This window comes from Takifugu flavidus, chromosome 11 (assembly GCF_003711565.1).
Source record: "Takifugu flavidus isolate HTHZ2018 chromosome 11, ASM371156v2, whole genome shotgun sequence".
NCBI lineage: Eukaryota > Metazoa > Chordata > Actinopteri > Tetraodontiformes > Tetraodontidae > Takifugu > Takifugu flavidus.
The window spans coordinates 8,871,898-8,884,829 of record NC_079530.1 but is presented as its reverse complement, the minus strand read 5'-3'; the positions used below and the strand labels follow the sequence as shown (position 1 = coordinate 8,884,829).

The 12,932-nt window shown below is 45.0% G+C and overlaps 1 protein-coding gene across 4 annotated transcripts in view; it reads right to left on the bottom strand.

Moving 5' to 3' along the window:
* The window catches only part of fancl (FA complementation group L), a 15,561-nt gene extending 2,629 nt beyond the window's left edge, over positions 1-12,932 (bottom strand). For 2 of the 4 annotated variants that reach the window (XM_057047119.1, XM_057047122.1), the window contains exons 1-11: positions 12,631-12,931; positions 12,290-12,348; positions 12,128-12,188; positions 11,109-11,165; positions 10,749-10,846; positions 7,279-7,375; positions 5,809-5,877; positions 2,786-2,936; positions 2,608-2,691; positions 2,054-2,099; positions 1,014-1,095 (exon numbers count right to left, since the gene is read on the bottom strand). In XM_057047119.1, coding sequence (XP_056903099.1) covers positions 1,014-1,095; positions 2,054-2,099; positions 2,608-2,691; positions 2,786-2,936; positions 5,809-5,877; positions 7,279-7,375; positions 10,749-10,846; positions 11,109-11,165; positions 12,128-12,188; positions 12,290-12,348; positions 12,631-12,732 — 906 coding nt within the window. In that variant the 5' untranslated portion in view covers positions 12,733-12,931. Of the gene's footprint in view, positions 1-1,013; positions 1,155-2,053; positions 2,100-2,607; positions 2,692-2,785; positions 2,937-5,808; positions 5,878-7,278; positions 7,376-10,748; positions 10,847-11,108; positions 11,166-12,127; positions 12,189-12,289; positions 12,349-12,630 lie in introns of all 4 variants that reach the window. The other 2 variants (XM_057047118.1, XM_057047121.1) reach the window with 2 other exon arrangements.

Here is a 12,932-nt window from a genome sequence, read left to right as displayed (position 1 = left end):
AATAAAAGCCTTTTGGAGGAAATTTCTCCCCCAAAATCTCGTCCAAATTTGTGTTCAGTTTAAGATCCTTGTGACGGGGGCAGACAAGCGAGCCGAAAGGACACACTAGCAATTCATAAAAACTCCCATCAAGTGGGAAAAGGTTTCGTTCTTCTACTGTTTCATTCTTAATCGAAGCACTTTCATGCAACATCGTGATTCCAGTAAAACAGGTGAATCATAAACACCAAGAAAAGTGGGTCTCCTTTGATACATTTATTGACTAATTTGATACTTTGTTAGCTCGTAGCTTTTAAGTTATCAACTAAAGAAGAATTTTTTGAGCTGGCTGCTTCTCTTGGTGTTGTTAACATAAAGCTAAAGATGAATAGTAGCATTAGCAAACAGCACAGTACAGTCAGGGATTTCTTGGATATTTAATTCCATTTCCCCCAGAGGAGCAGGGTCTTTGGGTGTGGCCTCACTTATTCGCTGCTTGTTGCACAAGTCACCTTTTTTCTGAGGGTACCAACGTACAGGATGGGAGGATAAACTCAATATCTGGCCATCTCGGTTTTTTGCTACTTTTTACAGAATGTTAATGAAGCTGCAGCATTAATCACCACGGCGATGGTGAATAAACACATTGGCCTCCTGACCCAAGCATGGAGTAAAGAGGGGGAAGGAATGAGCAATTTTTGTGTGATTAAAGCAATTTGATAGTGCAGAGAATTTTACCATCTTTGTAATTCTAATGATCTTTTCTGTAAACAACCCAATTAAAGGAGAATTTGTGCCCACGTTGTGGAAAAAACCAAACGGAGACGCAGAAAAATAAGGAAAAATGGGCAGAAGCGTATGTCCGCCCCCTTATAACTTCAAGCTCAAAAACGCATTTAGTGTGAATGCACGGCTGACACACACACACACACACACACACACACACACACACACACACACGCGCGCGCCTGCGGAGCTCCTGAGGTAATAAGGATGTTAGAGATGGAAACGGGAAACAAAAAACAGTGACATACAGATTTTTCGTGGGAGGCAGGTGATGGGAATTCGATCTCCAAAACATCCTGGAGGTTGTGCAAGACGTCGGACTCCGGGTTCCTGCCAGCAGACCACAGACAGCTCCTTCACTCACACTAATTAACCACATGCAAATGAGCCTGCGAAAGCACTAGGGGACGATTAGGAGACTTTCACCAGTGGTGTTTAAAAACATCTACGCTGCTCCACATGGAACTGAGATTCATCTGAAGTCCAACATTCATTTTCAAACGAGGCTAGTGTGTTGGGAACACTGTAGTGTGATGGGAATATTGATAAGATTTTTATTATATGTTTCAAATAAGGAGACACAAAGATAATTATGCTACAGTTGTCATTGTTTACTCTTTAGAGAGGCTTTCTAGAGTTCATCTGAGTTATCTGCAGATGACAAATTCTGTTGCAATTATGCACAGATATTATTTAGTTAGCTGGTTTTAGCTGGTGAGGACTAATCTATTCGTTAGGCTAGTCTTAAGAAATGACCAGGAACCCACCCACCCCTGAGTAAAAAGGGTACTGTAAAGGAAATGATGGAGAACATATGAATAAAATGTACAGATACAAAACAAATTGAATGGCAAAATGACATTTACTACATTTACTAACAGCAGAAGTAGGAGGAAAGAAATTTGATGCCAAAGTTGTTGTATATGCTAATTCATAATTATGCCACAACTGAAAGTGTGGTTGGTGAATTTGTTAATATGGGATTTTATAATGAAATAAAGTATAATTGTCTATTGCTAAATACACATTCACTGCCCCCTGCTGGAGGTAGTAGATAACTACAAGCCACACCTGTATGGACCTTCTATTGCAAATATTCATACTTCTGTGCTGAATATTTCACTCGTAACTGTGCCAACATCTTTTAGTTGAGAAGCTTATTTACTGTAGCAGCATTGTTGGTTTATGCAATGTTGACGATATTGTCAAAATGAAGTTAAAACAGTGCAGAGTGATCAATCTAACACACTGAATTACAGCTTCAGTTAAGAACCAACATGAGTCTTACCACAAGTGCATATTGGTGTTGAGCTTATTCCTTAAAGGCGTCACCACTGCAACAGCAGAAGAGATGTGGTTATTATACTGAGGAACACTAATAAAAACCTCCAATCTGATTCTTGCATCTGAAAAGATCGGCAGGGACATCATTGTACATAAGCCCCAAATAAAAAAATAAAAAAACCAGTCTGCATATGAGCTAATTAGCTGTGGTGTTATTCTGTCCACCACAGAAACGCAGAGAGAGGCCGTCACATCCTCTGTTCCACAGGAGACTTCATTCACTATTTATTAGACTTGCATGCAAAAAAAGCAATATCACTGAGCAACCCATCATGTCTGGAGGTGCGCTGCCCATCTGGGTGACTGAAGTGTGCGCGTGTTTAATATCTTACAAGTTGTATTGCTAGGCAACAAGCTAGGAGTTGCCGACCTTGCATATACAAAAACGATGGCTGACAACTGTAATAGTGAGCTGATGAGGGAAAATGTCATTCTGGAAGTCCTCAGAACAGATGTTGTCATCTGGGCTGATCTGCCTCAGCTTGACAGTCTACCCACCGTGCTCGGCCCCCAGCAGGCAACAGTCCGGCAGCATCTCCGGATGTCTGGGATCCACCTCAACTTTGATGGACACGTTGTTTCCTGGAAATAGACATGGTGGTTTCATCAAAAACAGGCTTCACGCCTCAAATCACTTGGGCCATTTTCATATGCGCCAAAAACAAAAGTAGGGTACCAATGGCAATGCGCCTCATGGTGTCGGACCTGCAGGGCTTCTCCGGCTCCAAAATCCAGGTGTTTCTGTCAATTTCATCCAGAACATCCCAGAACCTGGTCAAAGACTCCAGAACCAGCAGGAACTGGCCATAAAGCTGGTCCAGAGTAGTCTGAGGAACAAATCAAGTCCAGTTTGAGGAACACCACAGACTTGCGGGCATACGTGTGTTTGCCTTTGACCTGACACAGTACAGAGCGGTGTAAGGTGCAGCAATGCATTATGGGTACAGTTAAAAAGGTTCAGTGAGGAATGATGTTGGTTGAGGGGTGGAAAAACATGTGAAAATTGTTTTGACTCATTTCTGCTTCCCCTATTTTCCCACAATCCTCTCTTGATGCTAAAAAAAAATCTTCAAATCATCCAAACCTGCAGATCTAAAAAAAAAAAAAAAACCAGCCCAAGTTAGGGCACCTACACAGCATGTTAGTGAAAGGGAGGCTGATAGAGGTGTTGGAGTGCAATACGGATGGAATGAGAGGGGAAAAAAATTACGGGTCATTGTGCCAGCACAGTGCACACAATTAAGCATCGTCCAGGTGCTGAGAGCCTCAGCAATTACAGCCCAATTAATGCCAGTGGCATGATTACGGTTACAGCTCAGGATAACGACGCTCGGCCCAGAACAGGGAGGGGAAAAGGAAAAAAGAGCTGATAATTGAATTCCAGCTGTATCTGTGAGAACATGAAGATGGAAAGAAGAACACTGCAGGAAAGCATAAAAGAGACCACACAGTATCTATTTATGCCATCAGCCGACGGCCCCGATTTAGTCCTTAAAAGCGACGGGCAGCGAGTGGCCCCTCCCCTGACTGACAGCTGCTAACAGAGCTGGTGTGCGTCTCCTGTGTCGGACAGTAACGCGCTTCATCTCGCGCCTCTCACTGTGCCGGATGTTGATTTTCATTTTTGGCTCCGCAGGCTCCCATCGGATTTTTTTCCCCGTCCATCCGTTTTCTGTAAACCGCCATTTATTTCTAATCAGGGTGGGGGGGGTCTGTGCTGGAGTCTATCCCAACAGTCACTGGGTGAGAGAGGGGATTAACCCTGGGGGCCAGATCATCACAGGACACAAATGCTCGCACACACACACACACACACACACACACACACACACGCACACACACACACACACACCCCCACACACACTCGCACACACACACACACACACTCGCACACACACACACACAACACACACACACACACTCGCACACACACACACACACACACACACACAGAATTCTTCCAGTGTGTTTGACCCTTGAGTTTGTTGCTCTGACCACTCAGGTGATACTTGTCTGTACTGCTGCCCACCAATAGGGGCAGTGGGGGCAACTTGGTTTTCAACTTGATTTTATAAGTTGTTTGATTTGGTGCTGGCAAATTATTAAGAAATATAGCTTAAAATAGCTTTTTTCTTTTTTCATGACTGAACTTAATACATGACAAAGCCTTTATAATGAAAATGTCTACTCTGGATAAACATTTATGTTAATATGTTCTAAATTAAATAACACAATAGAATCTATTGGCGTGACCTAAACCAATGGGAAAACAGGGTTTGGTGACCGCTGCATCTATGCCAACCTTTACGTTTTTAGTTCAGACGGAGAAAGCTCCTCCCTCTTTAAATCGTGCAGGGTTAGATTGTTAAAATTCACCTCTGCGTTGTCTACGAGTACAAAGGACAGCAATGACACACACACACACACACGCGCGCACACACTTGTTTCTCTTCCCATTCCAGTTCCACACCAGTGCGCAGACTGGCATGTCTTGGCCCTGCAACAGAGCAGGCAATAATTACTCATTCAAATGAACATGTCAGTACGGCCGACAGACAGGCTCTCACCCACCTCCAGACACACACGCACATACACAGACTCGCATACACACACTTCATGTTGCAGCGTACTGGAGATCCATCAGCGACCCAGCAGGTCGACAGGCTCCATACGGCAGCGCTGTTCTAGGCGGGTCCTCACTGTACACCTGCCATGTATCAGCTCGCCAGTGCTCGCGTATACACACATATATGCACTGGCACATCTATCTCTGTGAGGACTTGACCAGACATAATACACTCCACAACCCCTTACCCTTGTCCTAACAGCTAAATGCCTAACCTTTACCCTCCACTCAACCTAAACCTTAAAACCAGCTCTTAAGCCTCAAACAGACCTGTGACACTGTGACCATACAGAACGCCCTCTCTTCCAAAATGATCTCACACACTCTGTGGTGGATACAGTGAACGAGCGGTCGAATCAGCATATTTGTGTGTTAGCTGAAGTGGACAAGATGAATGTCCTTCAAAGAGTGTGCCCGGAGGAACGTCTGGGGACCGAAAAAGCAGACAAGCTGAGTTTCTGGTAGAGGACTCAGTGTCACCGAGGCTGTTAAGGTCAGTCAGTCAAACTAAGTAACTAAGTAAGTAACTAACTAAGTAACTCCTCTAAGATTAAAAAACAGTATAGCAAAAGTGTCCCTGAGCTGTCCTGTAGGCGTCCATCCACAATGACCTTTCAAACAACGGTGACTTTATGTTCGTTAACACAAGACACGGAGCACGCGGATGATAAAGGTCAAAGAGGGAGATCATCTGCAAGTCAATCACTAAGCAGATTACAGTTATGGCACTGGTGCAAGGGCATCATGCACGGCCTTCTTCTATGTAGGGATGATAGTGGTGGTGTGTGTGTGTGTGTGTGTGTGTGTGTGTGAGGGTCGGGTGCTGATGGCTGTGTTAAAGCTCACAGAGGATGTGATGCAGAGGACAAAGCAACTCCTATCACCAGCCTCAGGTTCACCATATTTATCACTTCTAAATAATCAATGAGTGCAAATAAACTGAGCAGTATTGATCCTTTCAGCTGTAGAAGGCGTGGCAGCGCTAGTCGTTACTGACGCCAGCATATTATGGAATGGCTTTCCACACTTTCAAACTTCTCAAAATGTGCAGTTCTTCCCGGGTCTTTACCTACCTGTGGTGTCCAGTTTATGAGCAGAGGCAGAGGCAGGTCAGCGGAGCAGTCAGGCGCTTCGGCAGGATGCTGCAGATGTAAGAACAGGAGCATTAGATTACATCATTTCAAACAAATCTTGACAACGACCTTCACAGCGACCACACTGTGGCGGTACACCTTCAGCGCCAACATTTTGAGGCCGTCCAGCTTTACAACAATCTTCTTCACTCCTCGTGCGAGTGTTTTCCAGCGTGACAGTGACAATGACCTTCAGAAAGTTGCTTTTCAGATTCCCTCCTCTCTCCTCCAACACCCAGCTAGCTTTGCATCATTTCCCTCGCGCTCTGTCTCGCTCCATTGCGTTCCCGGCGATGCCTTCTGACTGCGCCTGGCAGCGGATGACCCCGTGGTTGGATCGGGTGGAGGCAGCTGGAAGGTGAGGAAGACTCCCAGCTTTTTTTTGTGTGCCAAAGGTGTGAACAGGGCCAGGTGGGCAGGTGGGCACCGAGTGGGGTCCTACCACCCACCCTCGTCCCCTGATGGATGTCATCTGGATTTACGGAAGAACCCACAAATGATTTCTGGAACGCGCCACCTCACTGTGAGATTTATTGCTCAAGTAAAATATTAAATATATATTTCCTCTTGTAGCATTTAGCTAAACACCTAAAATATCAGCAGAAGTGAAAGCACTATAAATGTAATCGATAGCCTGAAGGTTAACACTGAGCCCTAAAGTCCTGCTGGACGGTAATTTCAGATTAGAGGTTTACTCTAATGGAAGATTTGCTTTAATGGAAGAGTCGCTTTAATGTCGCAACATTTAAATACAAATCGAGCATTTTGAGACAGAGGATGCAAAAGTGCGGTGTGTTCTGCCACGCTCCGCATCGAAAGAGCGCCGTCTGACTGTATCCACAATTCAAGAGTGAAATCAGCCCAAATTGTGGTGCGCTCCTGGAACATCTCATCAAACACAGTCCTCACCTCTCATCTGACAATTTGGAGAAGTGTGACACGCAAACATTTCCAACTCTGTGTGTGGTGCCAACATTCCCCCAGCCTGCGTTTACCTTTACCTCAGCAGTTAAAGGTTCCACCGCTGCACTCGGCGGCAGCTATGCAGATGAACGTGGGCGTACCGGCTTCCTCCTAACGCGCGGAGGTCTGTGTGGAGAAGTTTTATCTGTGCTGCATCTCAGTCACAGTGGGTTATCATGTCTCTCCACACCCTCTCCAGTCTGACCCAGATTTGAGGGCGCAGATGCAAATCACTGATTTGCTATCGGAAAATTGAACATCCCGCTTGCGTTTGGGGAAAGTCGGCCTGTTTGGATTGAGACTGGTGACGGGTCAACATCGAGCTGCAGCGTACTCCACTCGGCGATGCTCAATTTTTGCCGTGACAATGAGCTGCGCGTGGGTTCCTTTGTGTGTGTGTGTGTGTGTGTGTGTGTGTGTGTGTGTGTGTGTGTGTGTGTGTCTCACCTTTGGCTTGAGTTTAACGGTGAGGAGGTGCTGCCGTCCTGAGGAGTCCTCTGCATTCAGTTGTAACGTTTGGAACGCCGTGTCGATAAAAAGCAGCCTAAAAATGCACACATGCACCCACACACACACACACACACACACACACACACACACACACAGAGCAGTAAATCAACATCTATTCGCAGAGAAGGGAAAGCATAACTCTGTAAAGCGACAACAGCCATCAGTCGTTGTTAATCACGCCTGCACGCAGCAATATTGAGACATCGGCTCTGCATTCAGATTTATCACTGCAGGTACAAGCGTGGTGACATTATATCAGGCTGCAGCTTCACAATCACGCCCCAAAACATACAACACATAACTCCACGTCATTCTCCTCGCCTTGTCTAATTAGCATTCTTCTTCAGCAGTGCTTTTTATTTAAATGTCCAAACAGAAATACGAACAAATTGCACTCAACTAATCCAGCCGTGCACTGGCTGCAAAACTGCAGAAGCATTCAGGACTTCACACTCTCTATTGAAAGAGTGCATTTGCATCCCTGATTTTGACACTTACAGTAATCTACCATTTCAAACAGTATTAAGATTTTCTCTGGGCAGGCTCATTTTGTTAAACCTGATGTATTTGAGTGAGTTCACACTGCAGCATCAATGCCAAAATTAATCATTATGAAGCAAGGACTGGAAAATAATGCAGGTTTTAGATTAGCCTTAGATTAACCTCAAATTAAGTTTGGTGAAAAATATGGAGAATTCATGGATTTAGCCTAAATTAGAACACCGTTTTCATTATGTTTACAGGTTGAAACGGCAGCCTCCCTCTTCCATGAGGTGGGCAAAAAAGAACGGAGCACCACAAGGACTGCAGCGGCTGCAGGAGTTGGATTCAAGCCCTCATAAAGTGATGCGTCTCCCTGTGACCTTAGGATAGGCCCATATTTCCACGCTTGAGTCAACCCGTAAATCAGAACCACTCCGCCCTGATCTAATTATAACCCATTGAAACTGAGGACAAAAAGCTGTCAGATTTACGGCTGCTCCAGCACACAATGAGGAAGCGTCACCTCCTCCTCCTCCTCCCGTGGTCTACTGAGACCCGAGGAGTGAAGACCGATCCAAGACAAAGGATTCGGACGGTCCTCTTCTGGATTTATAGTGTTCTGATGGACACTCTGTACTGAGGCTGACATGGCTGTATATCTGCAGAGGATTTATGGAGCGTGTTAGCAAGGACTGATGTGCGCGCTGCGCTCAGGGAAGTGATAGAATGATGAAAGAGACGTGTCGGATGTGCCCAATTCATAAAAGTGTCTGCTCGCTCAAACGCTTGCAATCAAACACGGGCGAAGGGCACCTGTGCTGCAGAGCTGTGTGCATACTAACACACACATGCACACACACACATACACCAAGCCAACTCAATACTGTCTTTTGTGCTGATTAATGTGGGCTTTCACTCTTCTCTCACTCCTCAGTTGACCATCTCTAAACCACATCTGCATATTAAAATCTCCATCTGCTTACATGACTTCATCACATGACTTCATAAGCAACTCAAATCAACATCAGCACAGGAAGTAAAGAGCCTGGATGGCTCCATTACACTGACTTAATTTAATTCGGTATCGCTGCAGGGACTCAAATCAGGACTTTGATTCGGACACCCCAGATCCTCCAAACCCTTGGAAAGGAGACGTCGGTATTCGCCCGTGATGGAAAGAGTGTGACGTCCTGCTGGGAGGGCTGATGAGAGCATCCCATTTGCAACTCTGCAACCGAATGAGCTGCTCTCAGACGTGCGGATATGCACGGTATGTGTGCGCATCTCTGATATCTGTTCCACACACGTCTGTAGAGTGATTAATGAACAGTCAGATAAACACATATGCAGCGCTCACATTTGCTGCAGAAAAAATTCCTTTTGAAAACAAAAACACGAAGAGGACAATGTGGATGACGTGCGCAGATGAGATGGATGGTTTTCCACGATGATTCTAAAAGATTTTGCTTTTTTTGGATATTATAAATGTCATTAAAACACTTAATATTCATGGGCAGAGGCCTCAGCTATTCAATATAACCGCCGTCAGGGAGCAGGAATACTGTGTGACAGGCTGATAATGCTGTGAGGAGATGATGATGATTTGTGCGTACACAAAGAAGGCGGGAACGTGCATGGCCAGCTGTGGCCCGATGAGCCTTCCAGGGCATTTTGAGGCGCCAGAGTGACAGCAGATGACCTTCTTGACTTCATTTTCCATTCATTACTGCACAGTATGCCAGCTCCAGCCAATTAAGATGACCATACACCGAAATGCAGAAATGGAGACAAACTGGGGGTAGTGGTCGCACAAGCGCACTTACCTGGCCCAATCTGCAGCTGAAAACCCCTGGTGGCTATTAGCATGGCCCATCCCAATTAAGACGCTAAGCAAATCTCGAGTGCTTTGGAGATTGAGGTCCACTGTGTATAATGCTTTCTAACCGTAACACGACACTGGAAATTATGTGGTCCCACTTCCGACGTACGGCATATGCCCCCCCCCTCCCTTTTCTTTCTCCTATTACAACCTGAGAGTCTTCAATTAGATCCATTTGCATTTTGCTAATATCATAATTGTAGCCACGGTCATTAATAGGAAAGTGGAAAATGAGTGTGGTAGTCAAGGCTTAATCCGAGCTGGGGGAGAAGAGATATCTCCACCCTCCCCCTCCCTCAGAAAAGACTTGCGTGTGCTGCACACAGGGCTGAACATTATTAACTGTGACCTAAATTTAGCCATAACTTAATAACTAAAAATAAGGCCGTCATTAAGAAGCATCCCTAAAGGTGGAGCTGTGACGTCGCCGGCTCTTAAATCACTTCACAAACAAAAACAAGGCAGATAAATATCCCCTTCTAGGTATAAGCAGTCATGTACGTATATCATGAACCGCTTCACTGCTTTCTCCTCTCTCTGGTCGCTTACAAGTGTCTACTCATGTTTACGATAGAGCAAAATCTAACGCTGCCCAACTATCTGAGACAAAGAAGCTGAAACAAGGCCGATCCCTGGCACATCACTGTCCGAGTCCCCTGGGACTGCGTAGGCGGGGGCGGATTCACTACTGTGTCATTCATTAGGAGCTAATTGTCGTCTGATTACCACCTGACTCGCACCGTAAGGCAACTAAAAAGAAGCAAGGATACTCGTCATTGCACTTGTCCTCATCAGGAGAGGACAGGTGTGATGTTTAGACTGACCACAAATGGAATTATACGTTGTAAATACTGGCCATTCAGGAATAACAAGCGTCAGACTAATCATTTATAAGGCGCACAAAGAAGACGGATGCGTCAGGTGACTGCTGAGGGTGGGCCGTAATGAAAACAAACAGGTATATCATTTTTGTGACATTTACATTTTGAAACATCTTAAGTCACCACCTGCGGCGAGAGCATCACATCTCTAAGTCATCACTTACTTGGACCACCCGAGGGTCTCCATCTCAGAGATGAGCTGAGAGTAATACTGCGGAGGCGGGATGGACTGGTGCTCGGGGAAGCTCTTCAGACCCACTTCCTGCATTGACAGATTGAATGCTTCTTAGCTACTGTTTTCATGGTGCCACATTGTCTTTCTGGTAAAAATAAACATTATCCAGGAAAAAGTGAATCGGGTCCAACAACAGACACGATCAGACGCTGATGCGCTTGACATCAATCAAAGTTTAATATGCACGTGTGCTTCACAGCCGGGGTTATTGATAATGCTTGGAGGCTCTCATTGACTTCCTGTAAATGAAGCAACAGTGTCAAAGTGACCGTGCTAACAACCTGCTCACCAGGATGGTCTTCAGCTCCAGAATAAAAGTGACAAGATTGTCCGACTGCTGCAGCCTCTGTGAGGAGTCAAATGAGAGAGAAAAGACATCTTTGAATTGGGGGATAATGAAGTGACACTGTCTATTTTTTCTTCTAGTCAGCCATTCAAATCAAACACAGAGTTTGTGATTAATGGAGGCTGCCACAAGCTTTAATAATTAATGATAGCTTAGAGGCTGTGAAAATAATGAACTTTGCAGCCGGAGGTGAAATATCAATCTCATCCAAATAACCCTGAGGGGCCACATAACAAATAGGGACATTTTCCAGGCGATGTTAATTAAACAGTGTAAAATATTTTTTTTTCTCAGCTTGAGTGAGCCGAGCCTGATGGCTTAGAGAGGGCACGGGAAGGATGCCACATTACCCACAAAGGGAAAATGACATGGCAAAAAAGGTAAAATATCTGGAAGAGCCAGAGGTGGCAGACGCGATGCAGCATATACTGGTGCCCTGCCTAACAGAACCATGGTTCTGAGTCTTTACCTGCCTAACAGAACTGTGGTCTGAGTCTTTACCTGCCGAACAGAACTATGGGTCTGAGTCTTTACCTGCCTAACAGAACTGTGGGTCTGAGTCTTTACCTGCCTAACAGAACTATGGGCCTGAGTCTTTACCTGCCTAACAGAACTGTGGGTCTGAGTCTTTACCTGCCGAACAGAACTATGGGTCTGAGTCTTTACCTGCCTAACAGAACTATGGGTCTGAGTCTTTACCTGCCTAACAGAACTATGGGCCTGAGTCTTTACCTGCCTAACAGAACCATGGTTCTGAGTCTTTACCTGCCGAACAGAACTATGGGTCTGAGTCTTTACCTGCCTAACAGAACTATGGGCCTGAGTCTTTACCTGCCTAACAGAACTATGGGCTGAGTCTTTACCTGCCTAACAGAACCATGGTTCTGAGTCTTTACCTGCCGAACAGAACTATGGGTCTGAGTCTTTACCTGCCGAACAGAACTATGGGTCTGAGTCTTTACCTGCTTTACTGTTTGCTCGTAGCCCCGCAACAGGTGTTTTAACTGCCAGCAGCAGTGCAGCCTGTAAAATCATGTTATGCAGTTAAAAAAAGGACAAATTACAGATTTACTGATGTCATAACCACCTGTTTCTTCTCAAGAAAGGAGGGAATCGAGTCCTACCTGCCACCAGTAATCTTGCGGTCTGGCGGAAGCGTGATTCTGACCCTGAAGTCTCGTTCCTGTAGGAATTTAAATACAAGTATGTAACTAGCATTGAAATCACTAGGTGTGCAGAACAAAAAAATCCCGTTAAAACAACTAATTCAATTAGTAATGTAGTTGTTCAACTATAAGTATAGTTGTTTACTTTAGCCATTCTACTAGCGTGCTAAATGCTAAGGAAACGAAACACGAATATGACACATCTAACTGTCGGCAGAATTTCACGACAGTACATATTTTGGTGTAGTTTGTCAAAGTGACGTCTAGAATACAAGTGCATCCCCGACGTGATAACTCGCCTGGACTGTGATGAAGCCGTCATAGATAGTTTTCTCCTTGTTCAGAGGTAAAAGTACAGGATTGTCTTTTATCATCGACGCCTCCATCGCTTTAACATCCATGTTTTTCTCGGTTGATCTGGCAAATGAACGTTGGAAAGAAGATAGAAGTCTGTCTGTTCGAGGGCTTTTCAAGCTATAAAAAAATACATTTTAGTAAAGCAGTTAAGTCGCAGAATCGATCAGAAACTCTGTTAAAGGAGACACGAAGAAAACAAACGGAACTTTCCCGCGCTGTGAAAACCAAAACAACGACGTCATCC